Source organism: Ctenopharyngodon idella, chromosome 21, assembly GCF_019924925.1.
Source record: "Ctenopharyngodon idella isolate HZGC_01 chromosome 21, HZGC01, whole genome shotgun sequence".
NCBI classification, from domain to species: Eukaryota; Metazoa; Chordata; class Actinopteri; order Cypriniformes; family Xenocyprididae; genus Ctenopharyngodon; species Ctenopharyngodon idella.
In genome coordinates, this window is record NC_067240.1 from 13,177,272 (window position 1) to 13,199,492 (window position 22,221).

Genomic DNA, 22,221 nt, shown 5'->3' on the forward strand with positions numbered 1-22,221 from the left:
GCAACACACAAGATTATAGGTTTGATTCCCAGGAAATACAGATAGTTATAAAACATGTCTTGATGTACGTTGTTTTAGATAAGCATCTGCCAAATGCATAAATGTAAAGCTGTACAGGCTGCAGATATTTTGTCTTTCGGCCTCTGACATTTTTGCCATTTCTCCCGAAGTCTGTCTTATTTTTAATGTGATCCCATCTGAATCTTGTATATAGAATAACAAGCATTAAATTTGTCTTTAGATGTGGTCATGAGGCCAGAATTTTTAAACCTTTCTTGATATAAAAAATGGCATGGTTGTCTATAGTTTAACATCTATTATGTACAGTAAATTTAAGCAGGTATAAAAGCTGAATTCCTGAATGTAGGCACAGCTAAACTAAGTATTTAGGGGCATTGTGCATCAGTCTGACTCTAATTAAGTGTTAGTTCAGGAATCAAACTTGCATTCACATGAATGCAGCAAGAACTAGTGTACAGCATGTCAAGATTATCATTGAATAACAACTTATATTTGTCTCCAGAACATTGTGTGGATAACTTTGATGAATTTTGCGTCCTTTTTGAGGCTTAACATCCTAAAAAGTTTGAGTGAACTGTGCCTTTAAGTACTTATTCCACTGCAAATATGTCTTCTTTAAAAACATATTGTTAAAATATTTTAAAGGCCTATTTAAAAAAAATATTTGTTAGTTTTAATTTGACCAGAAACAAACTGATTCTGTACTCGTGTTAGAAGCAAGTATTAAAAGACGTAGCTACCACAGGTTAGGTGGCGCTGTAAATCAGATGTAATGAACCTGTTCATTTTTGGCTCTGTTGCTTTAAAGAAAAGAGGGCGGGGCAAATCTGCAGTCTGTTAACGCGACGCTTTGATGGCTGAGCATTGAGCAAATAATACATTTGACACTATCGCTGAATACGTATCAACGTTGTTTGTACGTTAATACTTGTGGGTTCTTTAAATCTTTCAGTTTATTATTATTATTTTAATTTCCAGAGTCTAAAAGGATGTGATCACGGCCACTTAACGTTGATAGTGGCCCAATATTGCTTTTATTCTGCAGCTGCGCGACGCGTCACACGCAAGGTGCGGCAGTGCCCAGCGCGAGCCGGTTACGCGTTGGGTTTGGCCCTAATCTGGATAAACCCATCAACAACCTAAATGATCTTGTAGATCAGAAGCAGCGTGATGACTAAAACGCCCGATACCCCGGCACCATGCGCGGGTATGGGTGACGTCCACCACAGCCACCCAGAGGAGCCCATGGAGCAGCTCTCCAGACACGCTCGTGTTGCTGTTCCAGAGTTGGTTGTAACCTGCGAGCCGTGTGTCACTGAGTGTGAACAGAGCCCCCGCGGACCCTTCTCAGGCTCTCATCACCCCGATGAGGAGTCCATCTGCTCGGACAGCGGGCTCAGCGGCTCCCCCGCCTCGTCCCTGGCGCTGAGAAAGCTATCCAACTCGTCCTCAACCGGCCTCTCGCCAGCTTCGTCTTTTGAGGAATGCGAAGAGGATTTAATGGGTTACGGTGACTATAATCAGTCTCCAGGTGAACCGCTCACGGTAAGAATCCGTTTTACCACTATTCATTTTATATATGTTAGTACAATTCCTTGGATATAGTCGGTACTATCCCAATACACAAAAAATTAAATTGTTACTGGCAGAGGTGTAAAGTATTTGACTACTTAATAACTATACTTGTGTATTATTTTTGCACGTTGTACTTTACTAGAGTTCTGTTAAAACCTAATAGGCCTACTTGTTGCTTTTACTCAATTTCATTTACAAGGGGGGAAAAAGAAAGACTTTATTACAATTTCATGTAAACTTTAAAGTACAAAGTACATTATGTCATCAGGACTTATTTTTAAGAATAAAAATAGATAAGAACTTATTGACTTAAGAATAAAAATAGTAATTTTCTTTATCCTAATGTGACTAACAAGCCAATCAATCGTGTTTACATTAACCTTGGTAACTTTCCATTTACAAACAGGCACTTGGATTTATTTGAGTGTACATACTGATAAGCCAGCATTTACAATAGTTCACCAAAAAATAAACATGGCGTCATTTTCCCAAAAATTGTGATTTTTTTTTTATTTATTTTTTATTTATTTATTTTTTTTTATACAGGTTTCTCTACCAAGATTTTGCATTAAAAATACTAATATGAGAGAATCTTATCTGTCTCTTGTGAAAAGTCAATTTAAAAAAGCTAAGAAAAGTGTTTACCTTTGTACAATTAAATGTGGATACTTTTTACTTCTACTCAATTATTTTTTTTATTACTTATTTTCCAGGTACTTAGACTTGTGAGTAAAGTTTTATTAGATGCTAGTACCTATTTACATGACACTAGTGTGTATATAATGTATATTTGGTATTACTAATATTTTTATCTGACTAGTTACTGTTGGGTTTTTTGTCAGAATGGCTACTTCATAGTTCAGTGAAACTACTAACATCCTACTAGGAATACTTGAAACTAGATACTGTACTGTACTTTTCTGCAATCATGATACAACTGCAAACCATGGTAGTACCATGGTACTTTTTGTGATTTATTACTAACAATGAGCAATACATTTGTTACAGTAATTAATCTCCTTTTAATGTTAATTAATTTTAAAAAACTGTTCGTTGTTAGTACGTTCATTAAATACTTTTAACAGATACAACTTTTAATTTAAATAATGTATTAGCAAATGTTGAAACAAACATTTAGATTAATAAATGCTTTAGAAGTGTTTTTCACTGTTATGTTAAATGAAGTAAGCTAATGTTAACAAATTCAATGTTATTGTAAAGTGTTTTTGAAAAAATAAATGTATTAAGTGATATTTTATTAAACTATAGTTGTCATGGTAGCTTGCAGATGCATTGAATAGAAGTGCACACAGGTGTATGCTGCAGATCAAAATATGCAGTTGTTGAGTAATCCTCATGATAACTGATTAACATTATGGGCTTCAGGTCATGAGATCATGGTTGTAAATGGAGGGAAAAATACCACACGTATTACTTTTTTTTTTAATGTTGTGATGATATTCAAGTCGGAGCCTTGTAAAGAAGTGCATTTGAGTATTACAAATGTCTCTTAAGTAGGTATTCAAGTGAAGATAAAGCAGCCATCATTATTATGATCCCATAACAGTGAGTCACATGTAGACTCAGTGACATGTCATAAAGTCAGCAGGGAATATTCATCATTGCAACCATAAAAGTGTTTGAATATAATCTGTATTGTTCTGCTGTAGGATTTGTACTGCTGATCCTTTTGATGATGTTATTGAATGGGATTTGTTTTTATGGATCATGAGGAGGAAAGTGGCCCATTGAGAAACTCATAATAGTGAGCCAGTGCTCTATTGAAACTGAACTTATAAGGTCAACAAATGATGCACCTCCAGCTCTGTGTGGTGGGCCTCTCTTGCTTTGTTCTGGAGAATGTCATTCTTGTCTGACTGGTTTTCCACTAGCCAAGAGTGAGTGTTTGAGCTTGGAGAGCAGAAAGAACTGTACAGGTTAATTGGCTTCATTCTGAAGGCTGACGCTTGGAGGATAGTTAAGCACGATAGAAATATTTTCTCATTGCATACAGTAATGTGTTACAGCCGCATAGGGTCTTGTATACAGTAGGATCGAAAGGTTTATGGCACGTCAGGTCAAAGGTACACAAGGGATCTTGTAGACGCTTTTCTGACAACGTCAAAACGGCAGAGAGGAAGGAATCAACACATCAAGTCGGTCGGGAAGAGGTGACACTCATTTTTATTGTGTCCAGATCTTATATTTATTAAAAATACATCAAAAATGCATTTCACACATGTATTGACTTGAATACACCTCTTGTATGATGGGCATGTTTTTAATGTCTGCTTTAAAATTCATTTTATATTAATTCATATATTTTTAGTGGTGATGTCAGAGTAAACAACTGTCCTGGAATCATAATAAAAAACTCATTAAAATGATCAAATTATTGAAAAGAAAGACTTAAGTACTATGCCATAATCTTTTATTTTTATTTCTAGTGTGTGTGTGTGTGTGTGTGTGTGTGTATATATATGTTTTAATTTATATAATATAGAGAACCCCTACAGACCCTCAAGACTGTGTCAAAGTCAATACGTTTCTTAAAGCAAAGGTTTTCCAAAAAAAGAAGAAAAAATAGTGCAAATAAATAAAAACTGGAAAAAAATAAAATAAAATAAAATAATATATATATATATATATATATATTTATTAAAATACAGATTTAATAAATAATACATATAATGTATAACGAGAATGATCATATTTGGTCATCCATGGCATCTAAAAAACCGTCTTAAAGTATCTGATGATTTGTTTTTGTGACATGCAGTGTAACTTAGGTTTTAAAATGTCATGTGCTGTGACTTCACAAGAACTTAATGGCATCTAAGAAATATTAATTATTGATATTTAAAAAAAAAAAAAAAAAGATGCTTTTTAACTCAAAACCTTTTTTGAAATGAATCATTGGCATGAACTCACATGTATTCAAGTTGTAAAGAAAATATGGTATTCTTGTTGGCACTGTCCACACTGGCTCCTCCATTTTATCTGGCAGCAAAACAAGTGCCGTCTGTAAATGTTTCATTACCATCCTTCTAAGATTAGCTATTTCTTAATCACAGCCTCTTGGTATTGCTTGATGGCTTTGTTTAGTCCGAGATTGTCGTCAATGATTTGCCACATGGGGAAAAACTCGACCTATGGTTAATGGTGGAGAGTGAGTTGCACGTTGGAGTCTGAGGTCGACTGAATGCACTCAGTGCCCCAGTGTGGCTCACTGTGTAAGAAAAAGAGAACAAAAGAAAAGACAAATAAAGTCTCTACAAAACCATTGCGTACTGCGCAGCCGAAGTTGTAGGATGTTAGCTGACGAGTCAGTCTCATTTATGTGTTTGTTTGTTTCTATCATATCTCTTCATTCAAAGACTGATCAGTGGAAGAAGTCAAAGAACATGGTGAACTGGTCTTCCCCTCCAGTGGCGGTGAAAAAGCGCTCTCCTTGGGTGCAGGTGGTCGGCCATGCAGGTTTGCTTGTTCATCTTTACGATGTTTTTGCCAATGTTATTGGCTATTGTTTATGGTTAAAGGCTCTTGATTGAATTTAAATAATTAATTTCCTAAAATTGCACTTGGATCACCTGATAGAACTTTTATGTTTAAGCGTTAATTTTTATTATTAATTTATGATCATGTGGATTTGCATATACTGTACAGCTAATGATTTTTTTTATTGCTGTGTTGGGAGATTCCCTTTTTATCTGACATCTGCATGTTTTTGTTTGGTTCTCCAGGAAACTTTCAGATGGGCAGTGATGGAAGGCTGCTGAAGAAGTACTGCGAGTGCGAGCAGCAGTGTTTTCTGCAGCTCATGAGCGACTCGCTGCGGCCCTTCGTTCCTGGATACTATGGCGTGACTCAGTGTGACGAGCAGGATTACAACCTCATGGACGACCTGCTTGCTGACTTCGACTCTCCCTGCATCATGGACTGCAAAATGGGAAGCCGGTGAGGATGTTGTGCTTTTTCAGCACATATAAACATACATATTCCTTGCAGAACTGGTAAATTTGGTACAGATTGCAGCATATTCTAGAAAATAACCTTCACTTAAACAGGAAGAGACAATCTGACCAGCATGCGAAGTGACCAACCAAAGTCAACATATTTTTTTTTAAATAGAGGATTTATGGATAGAATGACTACATGAAAACCACATTAGGAAATTAATAGTGATGCCCTGAAATTATATATATATTTTTTTAATCGAAATCAAAATTCAATGTTTTCATTAAGCTGAAAACTGAATCCAGAAATGAAGTTTAGGAAATTAGGCAATAAAGCACTTTATGCTCTTCATGTGGGTGTGTTCTTAGGTGATAAATTATTATTATTAATTTTTTTTTTTTTGGGATATTTCAGCCAAACAAAATCTTCCATATTTGGTCACTGCTAACAACACCCTTCAGCTGTGACTTATTCACGATACAGCACAGCCTCTTGTACCTTATTCCTTACTTATATGTATGGACTTTGGGTTGTCCATGGGTGTGCCATCTGAAGCTAAGACTACAATACAGTAGACGGTGGAATCCAAACAATAGAGGAGGAAATATGATCACTGTCGGTCAGCATCTATGAAAACTGGCATAATGGACCCGTCCTGTTAGGCCAGTTCTAATACAAATGACAATGTTTTCATACTAAATAGTTATTCCTGTGGTAATGTTGACTGGTATACATGCTTTTAGGACTTACCTGGAGGAAGAGTTGAAGAAGGCCCGGGAGTGTCCTCAGCCACGCAAAGACATGTATGAAAAAATGATCGCAGTGGACCCGGATGCCCCCAATGCGGAGGAGCGGGCCAGGCAGGCAGTACTCAAAACCAGATACATGCAGTGGAGAGAAACCCTCAGCTCAACGGCCACGCTGGGCTTTCGCATCGAGGGCATCAAGGTAGATATGAATCAGGACCCCTCTGAATTTATACAATACCAAATTGAAAATGCTTAGTTTTTCTTGTGATGGCTAAGTTTTGTTTTGGCCTTGAGTATAATGTCTTGACCAATTTGATCTGTCTTCAGAAATCAGATGGCACTTGTAACACTAACTTCAAGAGAACAAAGTACAAAGATGAGGTGATCCAAGCCCTGGAGGACTTTGTGGACAACAACATGCTAATCTTGGTATGAATTTGTTCATTTGTGTGCAGTATATCAAATATTTAAAATTTTTTCAATATTATGATTTAATTTATCTGTATCTGTTAGTATTGTATATTTAATTGTTCATACTCATTTTTACATTTACATTTGCAATAATCTAATGATCGTTTAAAGTTACTTTGTAAGAACACATATTTTAATAAGTGCTAAAATTTATTTTTTTTCATACTGTACATTGTTGTGATGCCTGAATTAACTTTCTTTTTAAACCAATTTATTGCCTTTTATGGCCACAACATGAAAATAACTTGCAACTTATTAAATCAAACAGAATTTAAATATCAGCACAATTTTGTGGTAGGACTGAGCAGTATATCAAATATATAGGAGTCAAAATCTGTAATTGAAGGGGTAATTAAATGTAACAAATCATTTAGAAAAGTATCATCTTTGTAATCAAACTACGTTTTTAATAAAAATCACCTGTCCAGTTTATAATATATATTATTACATCAGCATATGAGTCAAATTGCAGGGACTCCTCTCAACATCACTTGTATAATAGTTCATCTATTGCCAAAATTATGAGAAAAAAAGATCAGTCAAGAATGGAAAATTATTTAAAAATATTTAAATCAGGAACGTCAGAATGCGTAGTTTGTACATTAAAAATGTCAGTCAAAACCAACACGTTGAACGATGTTCACAAATCCAGTGAAGTTTTTAAATTGGTTTGAAAAATATATTTAAATTTTATATATATATATATATATAATATATATATTTCATGTTGAAACTATTTTGGTAAAATATAAGCAGGTAAATGTAATTCTATTATTATATTTGTGCATATAAATAAAATTGAAATATTGTAGTATTTTATCCTATTTACTTCTTGCTTTTAAACATTTTGAATCTAGTTTTTATTAATAATTGCTGTTTGGTTAAAATAATGGTTCCTCTGTCTGGAGGAACTGCCTTTTAACCATTAATTCATTTGTAAACAAGTTAATTGTTAGGCTCCTCTGTTCACAGAGAAGCTACCAACAGCGGTTGAAGGAACTACGAGCTGTGCTGGAAAAATCTGATTTCTTCAAAGCCCATGAGGTGAGATGCATCTTCATTTCGTTCTTCTTCATTCTACATAGCTGATGTAAAATACAGGCTCTAATGAGGACGGTCTTGCTGTGTTTTCCTGTAGGTGGTGGGCAGCTCCTTGTTATTTGTTCATGACCTCACTGGCAAGGCTGGAATCTGGATGATAGACTTTGGAAAGACTGTGCCCATGCCGCCCCCTCTCACCCTGGACCATCGCAGCCCGTGGGTGGAGGGCAACAGAGAGGATGGGTACCTCTGGGGCCTGGACAATTTTATTGACATTCTGACCAACATGCTTCCAGAGAAATGAAGGGCATTGTGGATCTTCGGAATTGTCTTTTTCTGCACAGACTGTCTAATTGCCCTCTATGTTTTTTTTTTTTCTATGTGGAGAATAGGTGAAGGTTGGAGAGAATGAAACGATGGAACTGGCCTCAACATTTAATACAAGTCCTACTGATGAACATCTAAGCCTGTGAATTTATCTGCTGATGTTGTAAGCCCCTCGCTATTTAGTCATTTTCACTACTTTGGAACCGCTGTATGTATTTTTACACTGTAAATAGATTTTTTTATTTAAGCAGTTTGCTCTTACGGGTTGGTGAGTAAAAGATTAGCTCAGTTTTAGGAACATTAACCCTGCAGATGAAAATCATTACACTCATGTTGTTTTGACAGGTGTGAAGTGCTTTTAAATACTAATCAACCACCATAGTCTGTCTGTTATAGTTGTCAGATATTTTTCCTTTTATTTTACATATGTGACCAAATGGCTCTAATTTGGATGGGGATGAACTGAATCGAAGTGCATACTACTAACAGTCCGATAAACTGAAGCTAAATCGAATCACAAAACAACAAAGACCTCTTATGCATTGTTCTCAGTACTGTTTTAATAACTTTGCATAGCTCCCAAAGTATTGTAAATGTGGGAAATGTGTTTTGCATTCTGTCTTGATCAAGCACTATTTCAATTCACGTTAAGCACAGTAAGTTAAACTGTTATGCTTCACATTCCTATTTTGTGTGTTTTTTGCATGCACGCATGAGCTGCAAAAGGGGAATACAGTATGTTACTCTGTAAGCAGCTAAACAGTCTCTGTCAATATCAAATAGATGACTGCCAATTCGATATGAGAATGGTGGCTGGGATATTTGAGCCAGTACTCCTGATGCACAAATTCACTGTTTGCACTGTTAATTTGATCTCACATTATTGAGGTTTTGTACTGTATAATAAGTACATAATAATTACATGACTTGTGATCATTATGTTGGGAGCTTTGTTATTTTGGCGTTGTTGGTTTTGCAGTTCTGGTTTCTGGGTTGCTGTGATTAATAATTACAGAATCTTTTTTCTTTTTTTTTCATGCCGGGTAATTTTGTAAAGTGTTTGAATGTCAGCACAATAAACTTAAACGTGATGTAATGTTTTTTTTCCCCCCTCATCTTTCAAAACCTTACAAAAGCTTTCTGATGACTCACATTGGTGCGTATAAGATTTCATCATAAAAATATACAAACTTTATAAAAAATGAAAAAGAAAAAAAAAAAACAATTTAACACTATATATATTCTGTATTTAATTTTATGCTAAATACATTTATTTTTGTAATGTTACTCTTCTGGTACTTTTAACTTCCAATGAACTTCCAACCTCAAACAAATTCATAAGTTTATGCTCTGTTTTCGAGACCTGCTCTATTCCTATGCTAAGAATGTTGTGTACCATCATTTCATGTTGATGTTTACCATGACTGTTGTAAGGAGGGGAGTTTTGGCAATTTTGGAGCAGAAACCATAGATGCAGGTGAATTACTCTAAATAGAGATGCAGCACACTCGTTTTCAGTGTTGTGGAAAGATACTTTTAAAGGTAATGCGTTACAATATTGTTACTCGCTAAAAAAGTAACTTATTGTGTTATGTAGTTACTTTTTATGTAAAGGAATCCTTTACTTTTGCCTTTTTCTCACCTGGGCTGGGCTTGTTTGATTTTTAACAACAACAGCAAAAGAGTTATATTTTTGACAAATGTAAAGACCCTTTCACACCAAAGTGAAATGAATAAACCTCAGGCTTAAGGAAGAGCAACTTTACTCCTGATTTCTCTCAACATGGGGACAGGAGAGATGTCAGTCTCTAAATGGGAAAACTAAGTAACTTATGTTACTTTTTGAAAAAGTAACTCAAGATATTTTGTTGTAAATCTAAAAGTAATGTGTATTTTACTAGTTACTTAAAATAAGTAATCTGATTACTTGAGTTACATGTAATGCGTTACCCCCAACACTGCTCGTATTGGGATTATCTTCATGCTTTCTGGGTCTGCATACATGTACAAGCTACAACGTAACTACATGAGTGACTACGGTGAACGTGATTTCATCAAGTAGTTTAGGCTTTGTTTCCTAACTAAATTTAGAACACATATCTTACTTGGCAAAATCACGGCGACCGAGTATCTACTAAATTTAGTTAATACTACAAAAGACGGTACATGGCAATTGTATTATTGAATCATCTACATGACCTATTGCTGCTTGGACTCTGATGGTTGCTGCTTACTCATATATTTATTATTAATGCAAATATGATAAAACCTAAATTAGTTTATTAGAAAATAAAAAGACGCTCAACAAATACAGTGGGGTTCAAAAGTCTAGAAACCAGTAGTGAAACACTGCTATATAACATTTTTAAATTGTAAATTTAAAATTGTTTTTTCAACTTAACTATTTAAATATTTATTATTATTAATATGAATTTCAAAGCCTCCGGCATCCCTGTGACCCCACGTAGGATAAGTGATTTGGAGAATGTATGGATTTCAGAATTTGTTAGTATTTTGTTTGTTGACATTTTGCTGCAATTAAAGCATGAACTTGAGTTTGTGGACAAAAACATTCATTCATTTACATACATGTTTTCAGTAGGATTTGTAGCTAATATGCTAGAAGCCACATACTGAATGTTAAACTATTATTCTTAATTTATTGCAGTGCACACAGCAGCATCATGTTGCCTGGAGCAAACAAGCACAGTCCTAACAGTCAACAGACCAGGCAACACAATCCCATCCTCTGTTCCATTCAGCTGCTGAAGAGCCCACACAGTTCTTTCCCTGCTTTCCCCGCTAGCTCAGTTGAATTGGAGCAGTCCGTACCATCATTTGGTCCTCCCGATCTATAACACATTTCTGATGCCTTTTCACGAAGGGTGTCTTAAATGAAAATTATGTTTGGACATCATCTTGGATGCTGCATATACCTTGGTTTCATTTATAAAGATATTGAGGAAAAACTTGGAATCCAAGAAGATGGCTGCATTGTTCCGGGACTTGGATTGTGCTACAACTCCTCCACAGACACCACCTCTACACTTCAGTTCTGAGTTCAGGCATACCAGCCTCATGAGGTGAGATGTAATCTTTTACAATATTTGATAATCATTACACTTTGACCTGGTGAAAATTACTTCATCTTTTTCAGTTCCTATGGTTGTTCACCCATGCAAGAAAGCTTAGATTGGCCTTCAAATGAGCAAGTGGAGTTCACAAGATTAAACCCCTCCAGAACTAAAGACAATACAGGTCTGATAGCAGGTTCTGTGTGCTTTTATTAGTGATAACATTCAGTCAGTATTTCATTTCACTTAGTGCAATTTGCCTCTGCAATTTCTTCATATATTTCAGAAGGAGAATGGCATATGGTAACAGCCACTCGCTCATTGCTTGGCAGGGAAAGAAGAGGCCAGAGGGAGGGTCTGCAGGACCAGCAGAAAGTGTCTTACAACAGCTTGCCAAGAGTGAGTTTCATTTCCATTTAATTTCATTTCATTTAGTACTCCAGCCTCTTCTCATATTATCTGTTTAAAGGGATAAGGTTTTAATGTCTACTGTAGTCTACTGATGGTTAGGATTGAGTTGTTAAGTGCTGCAATTGGATCAGTCAAATTCACAAATAAATCATGCAATTTGTGGATTGGTTGGGTCTTGAATTTCAAAATAAACAAAGGTATGGAAATCTCTGAAATGCAGTGTAGTAGTAAGTCAAATATGTTTTGAAATGAAGTAAAAAGGTAAATGTTATAAAGTAAAGTTAGCCTACTTGAAAAATGGGTGAGTGAAATTACTTTGCTACTGTTTACCATTGCTTTTTGACTCTTGACAATCAAAGTATACAGCATTTGAAAGATAAGTAACAAATCAGTTAATTTGGCATATTGTTTTAATGGCAATATATCGTAAACAAATCTTCTTTCTGTTTTGTAGGCACATTTTCTCCAGCCAAATAGAGAATCAAGTGCTTTTTCACCCTACGCTAATGACTTGTGGTTGAATGGTAAAGATGCCAAGAACATTGCTGAGTCCCCCAGGAGCAGTCGTAAGCAGCACCCGCTGACACAGCCGGGCTTCTACAGTCCAAAAATCCAACGATCAAAGCACTGGGAAGCTGCACAGTCCACAAAAAAGTCTTCTTCCACAAACAACTTGAAGGAGTTCTGCTCTCTCACATTGCCTCTTCCGTGCTCTAGAACTGCTGTTCTCAAACCCAGGTGAGATGCATATATCAAGTCAGAATTAAAGATTGTATAATGTTTTTATGGAATACCTGTTGAAAAGGTGAGATTAAACCAGTATGAATTTCTATGATGGCTCACAATGGGTTTTCATCCAGGAAACATATATGCGATTCAATACTTGTAATATTCTTGCACCTCCAGACCCCTCCTTCCCCTCCCACCCATGAGATCCCACGGGGAGGGGTGGGACAGTCTGTAAAAAGTGGGACATTCCCACCACATTGTATAGAGTTGTTCCCTCACCCTAAATTCAATCTACACCTTCCAGTCACCATCTGTCAATGGAGTTCTGATTTGCTGTATTGCTGTAAATTTACAATGTCAGAGCAAAAAAAGGACATGAAATGACTTTTATATTTTTAAAATGGCTTTTTCTTTATGCTTGCAGTCCTTTTGCAATGCATGCACCGCTTACCTCATTCTTTGCTTTTATGTGTCTACAATATGTTTGTGTCTGTGGTCTTTGTGTTTTATTTCTACCAGCCCTTTGTGTTCCAAACCGCAAGAGGTTAAAACTTCCATGGTGAAAAAACCTCCTTTGATGAGAGCTGTAGTTTCTCAATCTTCACCAACCTCCAATCAACATGGCAAGGAGCACTTCAGCCAACTCCAGCTAAGAGAGGACCATCTCATCAAGAACCAGGACTACAGTTTGTTCAATCTGCAGGAACCCAATATAAAACCTCCAAGAAATGACCAACTTCCATGGAGGCAGAGACAGAACTCATTCACTGAGGATACTTCTACCCGGGATTATATTTCTATTAACACACTGCATCTCTTCCCTGAACAACAGTCTAGAGCAGACCAGCCTGCAACGTTTTGTCCAAAACTGGAAAAGGCAAGTCATGAGGGTGTTGACACTGGCATTAAACCATCTCAAGGTGACTCTGACCGGTCCTGTCAACTACAAGTCAGCCAGACCCAACCAGACTGCAGCCCAAAACAGAAGAAGATACAGTACACACTTCATAGAGAAACCGGTGGTGTCAGAAATGGCGACCACAACCATATAAAAAGGTAAGAAGATATATTTATGGGATATACTTATTATTTTTAATGTACCATTATCATAACAATAGCTAATAGTATTGTATAGTAGTGTAACAATTATTAAAAATGTACTTTAAATTGTTGCTACTATAAGCAGTAATGCTTTACAGTAAGTTCTTGATTTTGATTGGCCAATATTTTTTTTAGATGTTATACAAAAGATTTAATATATACAGGTAAAATTACAAAATAATTAATAAATGCTGTAAAAATGTTTATTGAACCTAATTCATCGAATAATGATAAACCTTTTTTAAATTCTTGTTACCCACAAATTAAAAAAAAAAAAAGAAGTAATTACAGTATCTGAATTTTGTTAGTAGTTCATTTTGCGGTGCATATGTTTTTCAGTCAGGTGGATGTGAACTCAAAAAATGTGTTTGGTCAGCCTCGAGTGATCGCATCACTGCGAGCAGCATGTTCCCCGCGGCCCGTTCGCAAGAGCACAATGGTGGAGGACTTGAAAAAACTCATTGTGATGGATGACACAGAGGACAGCGCTCAGGGTGATTCAGTACGTGATGTATTGGGCTCACATTCAGCAGTATGACCCTAAACAACCTGACAGCTTAGGACAATAATGTGGAAAAAGCAGGTATTGTTCTGCTGAGTATTGGTATGTTGAGCAGTGTTGCCAAGTTGCAATGTGTTTACTGTCTCTTTCTAGTCATCACCCCAACAAAAAGAGGCGGGGCTTTGCAGCAGTTTGCAAATGTCAGGTCCGTCGTTATTTAGTCCTGCTCAGCAATCGTACCCAGAGACTCCTACAATCACACCCGTCCATCTCCACCTGCAAACACTTCAAACAGGCAAGAGTTAGTCCTTCTATGAGGCATAACTTCATAATAATAATAAAAAATAATATTTATTTTACTGTTCCGGTTTACATATATATTGATGGTTTTATCAATTGCTCATCGACTAGTATTACCTTGTCTTGAAGAGATTTTTGGAGGATTTCACTGGTTGTCTTTTCCTAGAATGTGGGGAATTGCCTGAGCAGGCTGAATCTGACGTATGGGACAGAGACCAACATCCTGATCCTGAACTCATGCCCCTGCCAAGCATGGCCTATGATCTTGACTGGAATAGTCTAGTTCAAGCAGCTCAAGAGTATGAGAGTAAGTATCAAAGAATAAATGAACACAGTAACATACAGTGGCCCCAAACATTTTTGAGTTTTGACACTTACAAATGTATAAATGCCATTGCATTAGATATAAAATATCAAATCGTGTCCTGTGCAAACAAATAATGCTAGAGCTTTTCTCACTTTTTTGACTCAACCCAGTGCCATTAGTGGATGTATGAAGTAAGTTTTCTTCAAGTGATATTTATATTAAGATGTTATTTTAACTTGGTCCACGAAAATGGTTCCAAATGAAGCAGAATAAAGCTTCTCCAAGCAGTAAATGGTGGTTTTTGTTCCTGAATGAATCAGAATTTTTAACAATGATTCAATGATTCGCTCATAAAAAACAGTTTAGTTGTTTTGTTCCTAAATGAATTTGTGTTTTTGAACAAATCCGTTAAATTAATCATTTATAGTCGTCATGAAACGGAAGTTGCAATATTCTTCCCTATTGTGACGTATATCTGAGTGAAACGGCTTCTCGAACAAGAAAAAATGTTGGGCAGGACTTGATTTTGTCCATCGGGAACTGATTGGATGGTTGGATCGTTGTGGTTTGCTGTAGAGTACAAAAATGCCTGCCCCCTTTTTCAGCGGCACTGGTTCTGGAAGTATTTTTTCATTCATTTTTCCCATAGGGATTTTAAAATAGTCTTCATTAAAGAGTTGAACCAAGCCAATCAGCTAAGAGGTGAATCACAACACTATAAACTTTGATTTGAAGCAAAAAAGTGTATAAATATCTGACAAAAAACAAAAGTACAAGACTGTACATTAACATTTTTTTTAGTGAGGGAAAGAACTACAATCCTTTGAAGCATTGCAAACAGCATAATCGAATTAAAAATGATGGCGAAATTTAAAACTACTCATTTACAAATATTGATTATATGTATAAAATCAATAAATTTTAAGCTTATTGCAAAATATGCATATATGTACACAAACATTTTAAGTATTTTGAGAATGTAGAGAGATCTACTATGTCATTTGCAGTACTTCATGGGAGTGGGCGGAGCTAGTGTTGCTTTTTAGTGTTGCATCATGGGTAATGTAGTTTTTCACCAGGAATTCACCATTATTTTAAAAATAAGCTGAAACAATGTGGGCTGACGGCTTCAGCAGATACCATGGATTAACAACCTTGTAGCTCACAGTAGCTCTATCTTTAAAGATTTATAAGTTATTGTTCAAAATCAATTTCCTTAAGGAGAAAATGAATGGAGTTTTTTTTTTTACTTCTGAAACCCAACTGTTGCACCCTATTACGGTGATCTCATGTGAGTGACAGGTTGTCCTGTGCCAGTAAATATGTCATCAGAGAAGTGATGATATGTCATTGCAAGATGGAGGGGAAGTTAGTTTGATTAAAGATTACGAGGGCACATGAATTTAATAAAAAATAAAATAATGATGTGAATAGATAAGTCATTTATAATAAATACTGCACCATTCCATAAAAAATAAGAATTGTTCATTTTAACTTCATTGTGACTCACTCATATAGAGTCACTTGTAATTGCAAAAATATTATGTTACATAGATTTCTTCATAATTTGTGTAATACAATGACATGTTGTTATTATTAATAGTTGTCATAGCATTAAAATGAATGACTCTATGGTTACAATATTTTTACAGCACAAAGGATGGCAACCTTTTTGTCAGAAGTGAGTCCTGTACCAAGCAGGCCAGACACACCATCCCATGGAAGCTACAAGATCCACCATTCCAGTGCTTATTGCAGTGGAGAAGATATGGAGTAAGTGGATCTTTTCTAATCTTAATTTTAAAACAGCTACTGATGTGTAATTCTTTCTTTGAATAATATACTGCATGACTATTAATTGACTTGGTTATGGTTATTTTTAGCAGTGACGTATTCATTGACTTTCCCGACCAACTCTCTCACCTGGAAGGGATGCTTAGGCGACTGAGTAGTGATCTTCTAAAGGTGAGACTCATTAGCGGTTAATAAATGAGAAAGGTGAACTACGTGCCCTCATAGAGGACAAACTCGCTCATGAGCACAATTTGTTCCTCTGATTTAGGAGAAGAGAGACAAGGTGGCTCTTCTGGCAGAAGTGTTGAAGCTACGTATTAGCAACCAGCATCTGAGAGAAGAGTCCTTCTGTGCAGTTGCACAACTACACAAAATCAGCAACATTTTAAATACAACACCTGGAGGGGAGGAGTAATGCAGGGTTGGAAGCAAAGACTACAAATCTGCATAGAGGCAGACTTTTTTTTCTTCCTGATTTGGGAGGTAAAATCTGCAGAATGCATTTAAAATGTATTAAATGGAACCAGTGGTAACTGAAAGTTTTATGAATGTAAATGTAAGACTTTTTAAGACCTTTTAGTAAAGAAAATGTAAGGAATAAATTGAAGGGAACACAATAAGTCAATATGTTCTCGAAATGTCAAGGGAGAAAAAAACAATTAGTTGTATTAGCAACACTTCTAGAGTTTGAAAATACAACTTCCAACAGATATCCATTACTTTTTAATTTAGTACCTTGAATACCTCTGCTCTCAACCACTAGAATATAGACATAACTTTTACTGTATCTTCTGATCACACTGCAAGAAAGTGACGTTCTTCCTCAGGATTTTTGTCCTTTTTTCCCAGTGCAATTGTCTGAATATTCTTAAATCAAGATGCATTTACTGGAGATACAAAACGACAAAATATGAAGTATTGTTTTCTGTAAAACTGATCAAAATGAAGTGAGTTTTGCTTAAAACAGGAACAAATATCTACCAATGGGCTCAGAAAAATCAACTTAATTCAAAGGGAAACTCATTGTCAGATATTTGTTCTTGTTTTAAGCATAAACTCACTTCATTTGCATCTCAAGTAAATGTATCAAAGATGTTTCAATATTTGTATTGGAAAACAGGACAAAAATACAGAGGAAGATACACATTTTTTTTGCAATGGATGCAACATTTAATGCCATAACTTTATGAAATTTAAGACTTTCTTCTCTGATTTAAGACCTTTTTAAGGCCTTAATTTGTGTAAGGGTGAATGAAGACTTTATAAGACTTGCAGAAATCCTGTAACTGAAAGCTTAATCAAATCAGCCAGCAGTGTTGGGGGTAACGCATTACAAGTAACTTGAGTTAGGTAATCAGATTACTTTTTCAAGTAACTAGTAAAGTAACACATTACTTTTAAATTTACAACAAAATATCCGAGTTACTTTTTCAAATAATTAACGCAAGTTACTTTGTTTCCCCGTGTATTGACTGACAGCTCTCCTGTCGCCATGTTGAGAGAAATTGAGAGTAAGTGCAGAGGCATCATGGGTAAACATGATGGTTATTGTAGTTCTAGACTAAATGTGAGCATACATTTGCTCATTTATTTCTTCTCCTGCATCCTATTCTTCTGTAATCCAGAATGGCAGCACAGCTGAAAGGCTTGTTTTTTTTTTAGCTGCATCCTCTACTGTACAGGCGTGAATTTGCATTATCTTCAGCCTGAGGCTTTTGGTGTAAAAGGGCCTTTACATTTCCCAAAATAGAACTTTTTGTTGTTATAAATACAAACAGCCCAGCCCAGATGAGAAAAAGTAAAGCAAAAGTAACATAACGCATTACTTTCCATAAAAAGTAACTAAGTAACGCACTTAGTTACTTTTTTTAGGGAGTAATGCAATATTGTAGTGCATTATTTTTAAAACACTGTTATCCAGAATCTTTAATGAACAAACACATTAAGGGGCAGAGGATATGTACTTTTAAGTGACAGCGTTCCAATTCTTCTGGCACAGGTTTTATGGGAGTTTGAAATCAACAGAAAAGCCAAACAAACTGAACTCAGTCAAGGTTTAATAACAGCACAGTATCTACAAACCAGAACAACTTTCATAAGGTTGGTAACTTTCTTGGGAAACAGTACAGCTCCCCTAAGGCTTCTTAGTGAATAATTAGGTTAAGGCTGTAAAAAAAGCTATAAAACAGCTTAATATAAAACATTATAATAAATATATAAATATATATACAAAGATAGATACTTAACAATTGCCATCTATTATAAATAAGTAATAAAAGTCAGGATATGTTTTATCAAACAATGTAAAGTCACAATGAAAAATGCTGAAAACAGTATATAAAAACACTGAAAATGTAAATATGCTCTGTGATGGTTAGAAACATTAGAACAATAAAAATATACTTAACACAATAAATAAGTTATTTTAAAATGCCTGAGATGCAATTGTGTTTAATCACAACAGTGATTAACCTTAATAAAGCGGTATTGAACTATAAAACGCTGTTGTTTGAAGACCAGTAGTCAGTTTGGGTTGCCTTTCTTAGACCTTTCCAGCATATATTCTCAATATGGTAGGTAGCTGAAGTGTGAAGACCTTCATTTGACAGCTTCATACACTTCTCTATAGGCCAGTAACATGTGCAGTGGACTGGGCACAGAGCGTTCTGCCTTGATTTCTGCCTCGTGTGCTTGAGCGCGCACATTGCGGTTTTGCTGGCAACTGAAGCTCCAGGCTTTCAGGCTAAAAACGGATATAGGTTTAAATGAAATTGCAATGCAACGGATAAGCCAATATGAAGTTTAGAGAATTCAGAGCCTACCAGTACAAACGTCTCTCCCTCTTGGGTAAGATGTGCCATAGATTGGCTAACTCTTTGGTGACTGTAGTGGACGGGATGCCAGGATAGGATCTGTTCCCAAATAATATCAACAGTGTCTGTCATTTAAAGGATTATATATTCAAATATATTTAGATTGGTTTAAGAGTAGTATACACACCTGATATATAATTTTCTGTTCATTCGGCAGAACATAATGAAGCCATTCACACATTTCTTCTTTGGGTTTGGCTGCGTTGTAACACGTCCTGCTCTTGAAGTGCGCCTGTGTGTATATCCTTTTCTTGCTCTTTTCAGAGGAATGAGTTGTTCTGGGGTTTCATCTTCAGAACTTTTGTTCCCTTCCTCACTCTTCAAGTACAGATAGCTGCCATTTCCAGGACTCATGACAGTCTCCTAATTTGTCAAGAGAAGATACCATAAATAGAGGGCTCACTGTAAAACAGTATCTCATTAAATTAACATACAATGGGGTCCAAAATTCCACTAGTAAAAATTTTGTATTTTTCTAATTCCAATTTTGTCCTTGTAAATTATTTTTTCAGCATGCTTTGAGTTAATTTCCTGTACAAAGACAAATGATCAGTGTCACAAAGTGCAGAATCTTTTAATCTATTCGTTTTTTCATCATGCATAACGTCCAGATTTTACACTTTTGAAAATCCTGTTTTCTGTGTGAAACTGTTTAACCCTCAGAGACCCAAGCAATGTATTATTTTTATTTTTGTCAACATTAAACATGTCTTTAGGAAGCCATTAGTTAACATACAGGCAGAATTTTCATTGGAAAAACACTGCAGAATTCCAATGCTGGGCATTTAGTGTTGCAAAATTTCACCACTATTTTTTTATACAGTAAGTGATAATGTATTTCAACCAGATACGGTCATAAAATATATTCACATTTTATTTATAATGTAGTAATTTTAATACCACTTTACAATACCAAAATTTAGGGCATGTAAGCTTCTTTTGCACACTGTTATGTGTAGTTTTACCCATATAAAGTTATGTATTAATGCTTTACATTTGCTTATGCAAATCTGCTATGCTGGGTCTCCAAGGGTCTCTTGTCCCAGATTTTTATTGTGGTCTCAGACTTTTTTAGACCCCACAGGCAACAAAAGATAACAGGTTTGGCCTTACTGAGTCATTTCCAAAACTGCTTTGCAAACTGGGACTTTTTAAGATGGTAGATTCTGGGGTGACCCACACGTCCTCGAATAATGCTGTTATGGTAAAAAAATATTGTTCAGTCAGCATTCCAGTCTTGTTTGTAATTTCACACTGCCGGTAATGAGCACATTTGGTTCTAAGCCTATTTTGCCCAACTGTTTTTGTTCTATTATATTATAAATTGTAGAAAGTATTTTTTTCATAAAATAGTAAAGTAAATAGTAAACATGTTAGTCTACAGTAGTATAGTATATAATGTGTGAAAGCCTGTATGGATCATCTTTACTTTGTAGCGCTTCTCGTCCTTCGGGATGGAGAGAACGGCTCAGACCTTGAGAAGGAGACGTAAGCAGAGAGGGGTTGAGGATCAGGCTGTCTGTTTCCCGCAGGGGTGGCGAACGCACAGGCAGTATTGGTGTTTTTGGCAGTGTATGTCTGAAAGGAAAATGCTTTTTCCATGCAGCTGGAAAAGCTCCAAGCATGGGGTCTTTAAGAAGAATTCCTGATCTGAAGATTTAGTAAAACATAAAAACAAGTTACGAGCTTGCACACAGGTACATCTTAAAGGGATAGTTCACCCAAAAATGAAAATTTCTGTCTTCATATTTTGAAGAACGTCGGTAACCAAACAGTTGATGGGCCCCATTGCCATAGTATTTTTTTTTTTTTCATACTATGGAAGTCAGTGGGGACCAGCAACTGTTTGGTTTCCATATTCTTCAAAATATCTTCTTTTGTGTTCAGCAAAAGAGAGAAATTCATACAGGTTTGGAACAACTTGAGGGTGAGTAAACGACAGAATTTTCATTTTTGGGTGAACTAACTGTTTAAGATGTCATTTCTCTGCTATTCACAAATATAAATTAAATATCCAATATACAAACCCTGATGGAGGTGTATCCAACACCTTTCTCCCTGGGCTTCCATCTTCACTTCCTGTTTGGTCTTCACAGATACTACAGGTACATTCAGTCTCAGTGCTCCCTGATAACAGAAAATATCCTTAGGTATTCTGTTTAAGCGTGTGGATTTAACTGATGTCTAACACCAAAAAAGACAAGATTTTTTTTTCACCTGTATTGTAAGAGGAAGTTGTGGAGTTGGAGTCTGTGGAGCTTTGTGATGGCTCGCTATCATCAACAGACCACGACTCTTTGTCCTCTGCAGTTTCTACTTCTGATGAATTGCTTTGTCCATCACTCACCAGCTGGTGTTCTTGCTCCTCAACAGCATTTATGATAAATCTCTCTGAGTCTTTGCTCTGAGGATCCCTCTTTTTGTCACTCAATCGTACTGTTTATAAATGTATACATACAGTGTAAGTGAAAATAAATACCATTTTGAATAATAAAATATACTATTTTTCCCCCCTTTCTTTAATATCTTATTCTTTAAAAACATATACTTTACCTGTATACTTGTTTATGCCACTGTAGGTGTAAATTTTCTTGGCTTTTAGGAATTGTGGTGGTGTGCTAGATAATGGAGCGTCCTCGTTCTCTGACTCTGATTCTGCAGACACACACAGGCCATGGACGTTAGTCTGTATCACATGCCCCCTTTCATCTTTTAAAACAAATGCATAAAAACCTAAATAAAGCAACTTACTTTTCTCATTGCTTTTGGGTAGACAATGTGGGGGAACATGATTCTTCAGACTATGAATGTGACTCTGGTGAAAGTCAAAGCACTGCAGCATGTTTATCAGGGTCTCCTGTGGACACAAAACAGAGCCAATAACACATTGTTTTATCATTATTTTTAACTATATGTATTAAAGTCATTCATGCCATGTAACAAATTAAAAAAAAAATATTTTGTTTGACTGACTTTATTATGTTTATGC

The 22,221-nt window shown here is 35.8% G+C and overlaps 3 protein-coding genes across 7 annotated transcripts; 2 read left to right on the forward strand and 1 right to left on the reverse strand.

Annotated features, from left to right (window-relative positions):
- Positions 1 to 831: 831 nt before the first annotated feature.
- On the forward strand, positions 832 to 9,237 carry itpkca (inositol-trisphosphate 3-kinase Ca). The gene is made up of 7 exons (XM_051876782.1): positions 832 to 1,566; positions 4,974 to 5,073; positions 5,340 to 5,553; positions 6,297 to 6,501; positions 6,630 to 6,731; positions 7,746 to 7,817; positions 7,912 to 9,237. The coding sequence occupies exons 1-7, from the start codon at positions 1,192 to 1,194 to the stop codon at positions 8,116 to 8,118; spliced, it is 1,275 nt and encodes a 424-aa protein (XP_051732742.1). The 5' UTR covers positions 832 to 1,191; the 3' UTR covers positions 8,119 to 9,237.
- On the forward strand, positions 9,178 to 21,746 carry LOC127503232 (signal-induced proliferation-associated 1-like protein 3). Of its 4 annotated transcripts, none has more exons than XM_051876774.1 (12): positions 9,178 to 9,297; positions 10,810 to 11,224; positions 11,299 to 11,399; positions 11,502 to 11,614; positions 12,081 to 12,364; positions 12,875 to 13,411; positions 13,796 to 13,958; positions 14,112 to 14,259; positions 14,425 to 14,565; positions 16,218 to 16,338; positions 16,449 to 16,530; positions 16,628 to 21,746. In XM_051876774.1, exons 2-12 carry the CDS (start codon positions 11,127 to 11,129, stop codon positions 16,772 to 16,774), a joined length of 1,935 nt encoding a protein of 644 aa, XP_051732734.1. In that variant the 5' UTR covers positions 9,178 to 9,297; positions 10,810 to 11,126; the 3' UTR covers positions 16,775 to 21,746. The 4 variants fall into 4 exon arrangements, with proteins under 4 accessions (XP_051732734.1, XP_051732736.1, XP_051732737.1 ...); XM_051876776.1 differs by lacking the exon at positions 9,178 to 9,297 and having other exon boundaries at positions 10,734 to 11,224; positions 12,875 to 13,221; positions 13,270 to 13,411; XM_051876777.1 differs by lacking the exon at positions 9,178 to 9,297 and having other exon boundaries at positions 10,734 to 11,224; positions 11,548 to 11,614.
- LOC127503235 (uncharacterized) lies at positions 18,400 to 22,159 on the reverse strand. Of its 2 annotated transcripts, XM_051876781.1 has the most exons (9): positions 21,984 to 22,159; positions 21,786 to 21,887; positions 21,450 to 21,668; positions 21,260 to 21,359; positions 20,662 to 20,882; positions 20,346 to 20,428; positions 19,360 to 19,595; positions 19,182 to 19,271; positions 18,400 to 19,102 (listed from the first exon to the last, which is right to left on the reverse strand). In XM_051876781.1, exons 1-9 carry the CDS (start codon positions 22,129 to 22,131, stop codon positions 18,958 to 18,960), a joined length of 1,344 nt encoding a protein of 447 aa, XP_051732741.1. In that variant the 5' UTR covers positions 22,132 to 22,159; the 3' UTR covers positions 18,400 to 18,957. The 2 variants fall into 2 exon arrangements, with proteins under 2 accessions (XP_051732741.1, XP_051732740.1); XM_051876780.1 differs by having other exon boundaries at positions 21,786 to 22,159.
- Positions 22,160 to 22,221: the final 62 nt, after the last annotated feature.

Bases quoted from the DNA above. Each gene is read 5' to 3' on its own strand.
- LOC127503235 (XM_051876780.1), bottom strand. From the start codon at position 22,131: ATGATAAAACAATGTGTTATTGGCTCTGTTTTGTGTCCACAGGAGACC. The intron at 20,429-20,661 runs GTAAAGATGATC...TTACCATAACAG, and splicing joins AGGACGAGAAGCGCTACAAA to CATTATTCGAGGACGTGTGG. The intron at 19,596-20,345 runs GTAAGGCCAAAC...TTGACAAATTAG, and splicing joins GCAGTTTTGGAAATGACTCA to GAGACTGTCATGAGTCCTGG.
- itpkca (XM_051876782.1), top strand. From the start codon at position 1,192: ATGACTAAAACGCCCGATACCCCGGCACCATGCGCGGGTATGGGTGAC. The intron at 1,567-4,973 runs GTAAGAATCCGT...CTTCATTCAAAG, and splicing joins CTCCAGGTGAACCGCTCACG to ACTGATCAGTGGAAGAAGTC. The intron at 6,502-6,629 runs GTAGATATGAAT...ATCTGTCTTCAG, and splicing joins TTCGCATCGAGGGCATCAAG to AAATCAGATGGCACTTGTAA.
- LOC127503232 (XM_051876774.1), top strand. From the start codon at position 11,127: ATGGCTGCATTGTTCCGGGACTTGGATTGTGCTACAACTCCTCCACAG. The intron at 13,412-13,795 runs GTAAGAAGATAT...TATGTTTTTCAG, and splicing joins GACCACAACCATATAAAAAG to TCAGGTGGATGTGAACTCAA. The intron at 14,260-14,424 runs GTTAGTCCTTCT...GTCTTTTCCTAG, and splicing joins AACACTTCAAACAGGCAAGA to AATGTGGGGAATTGCCTGAG.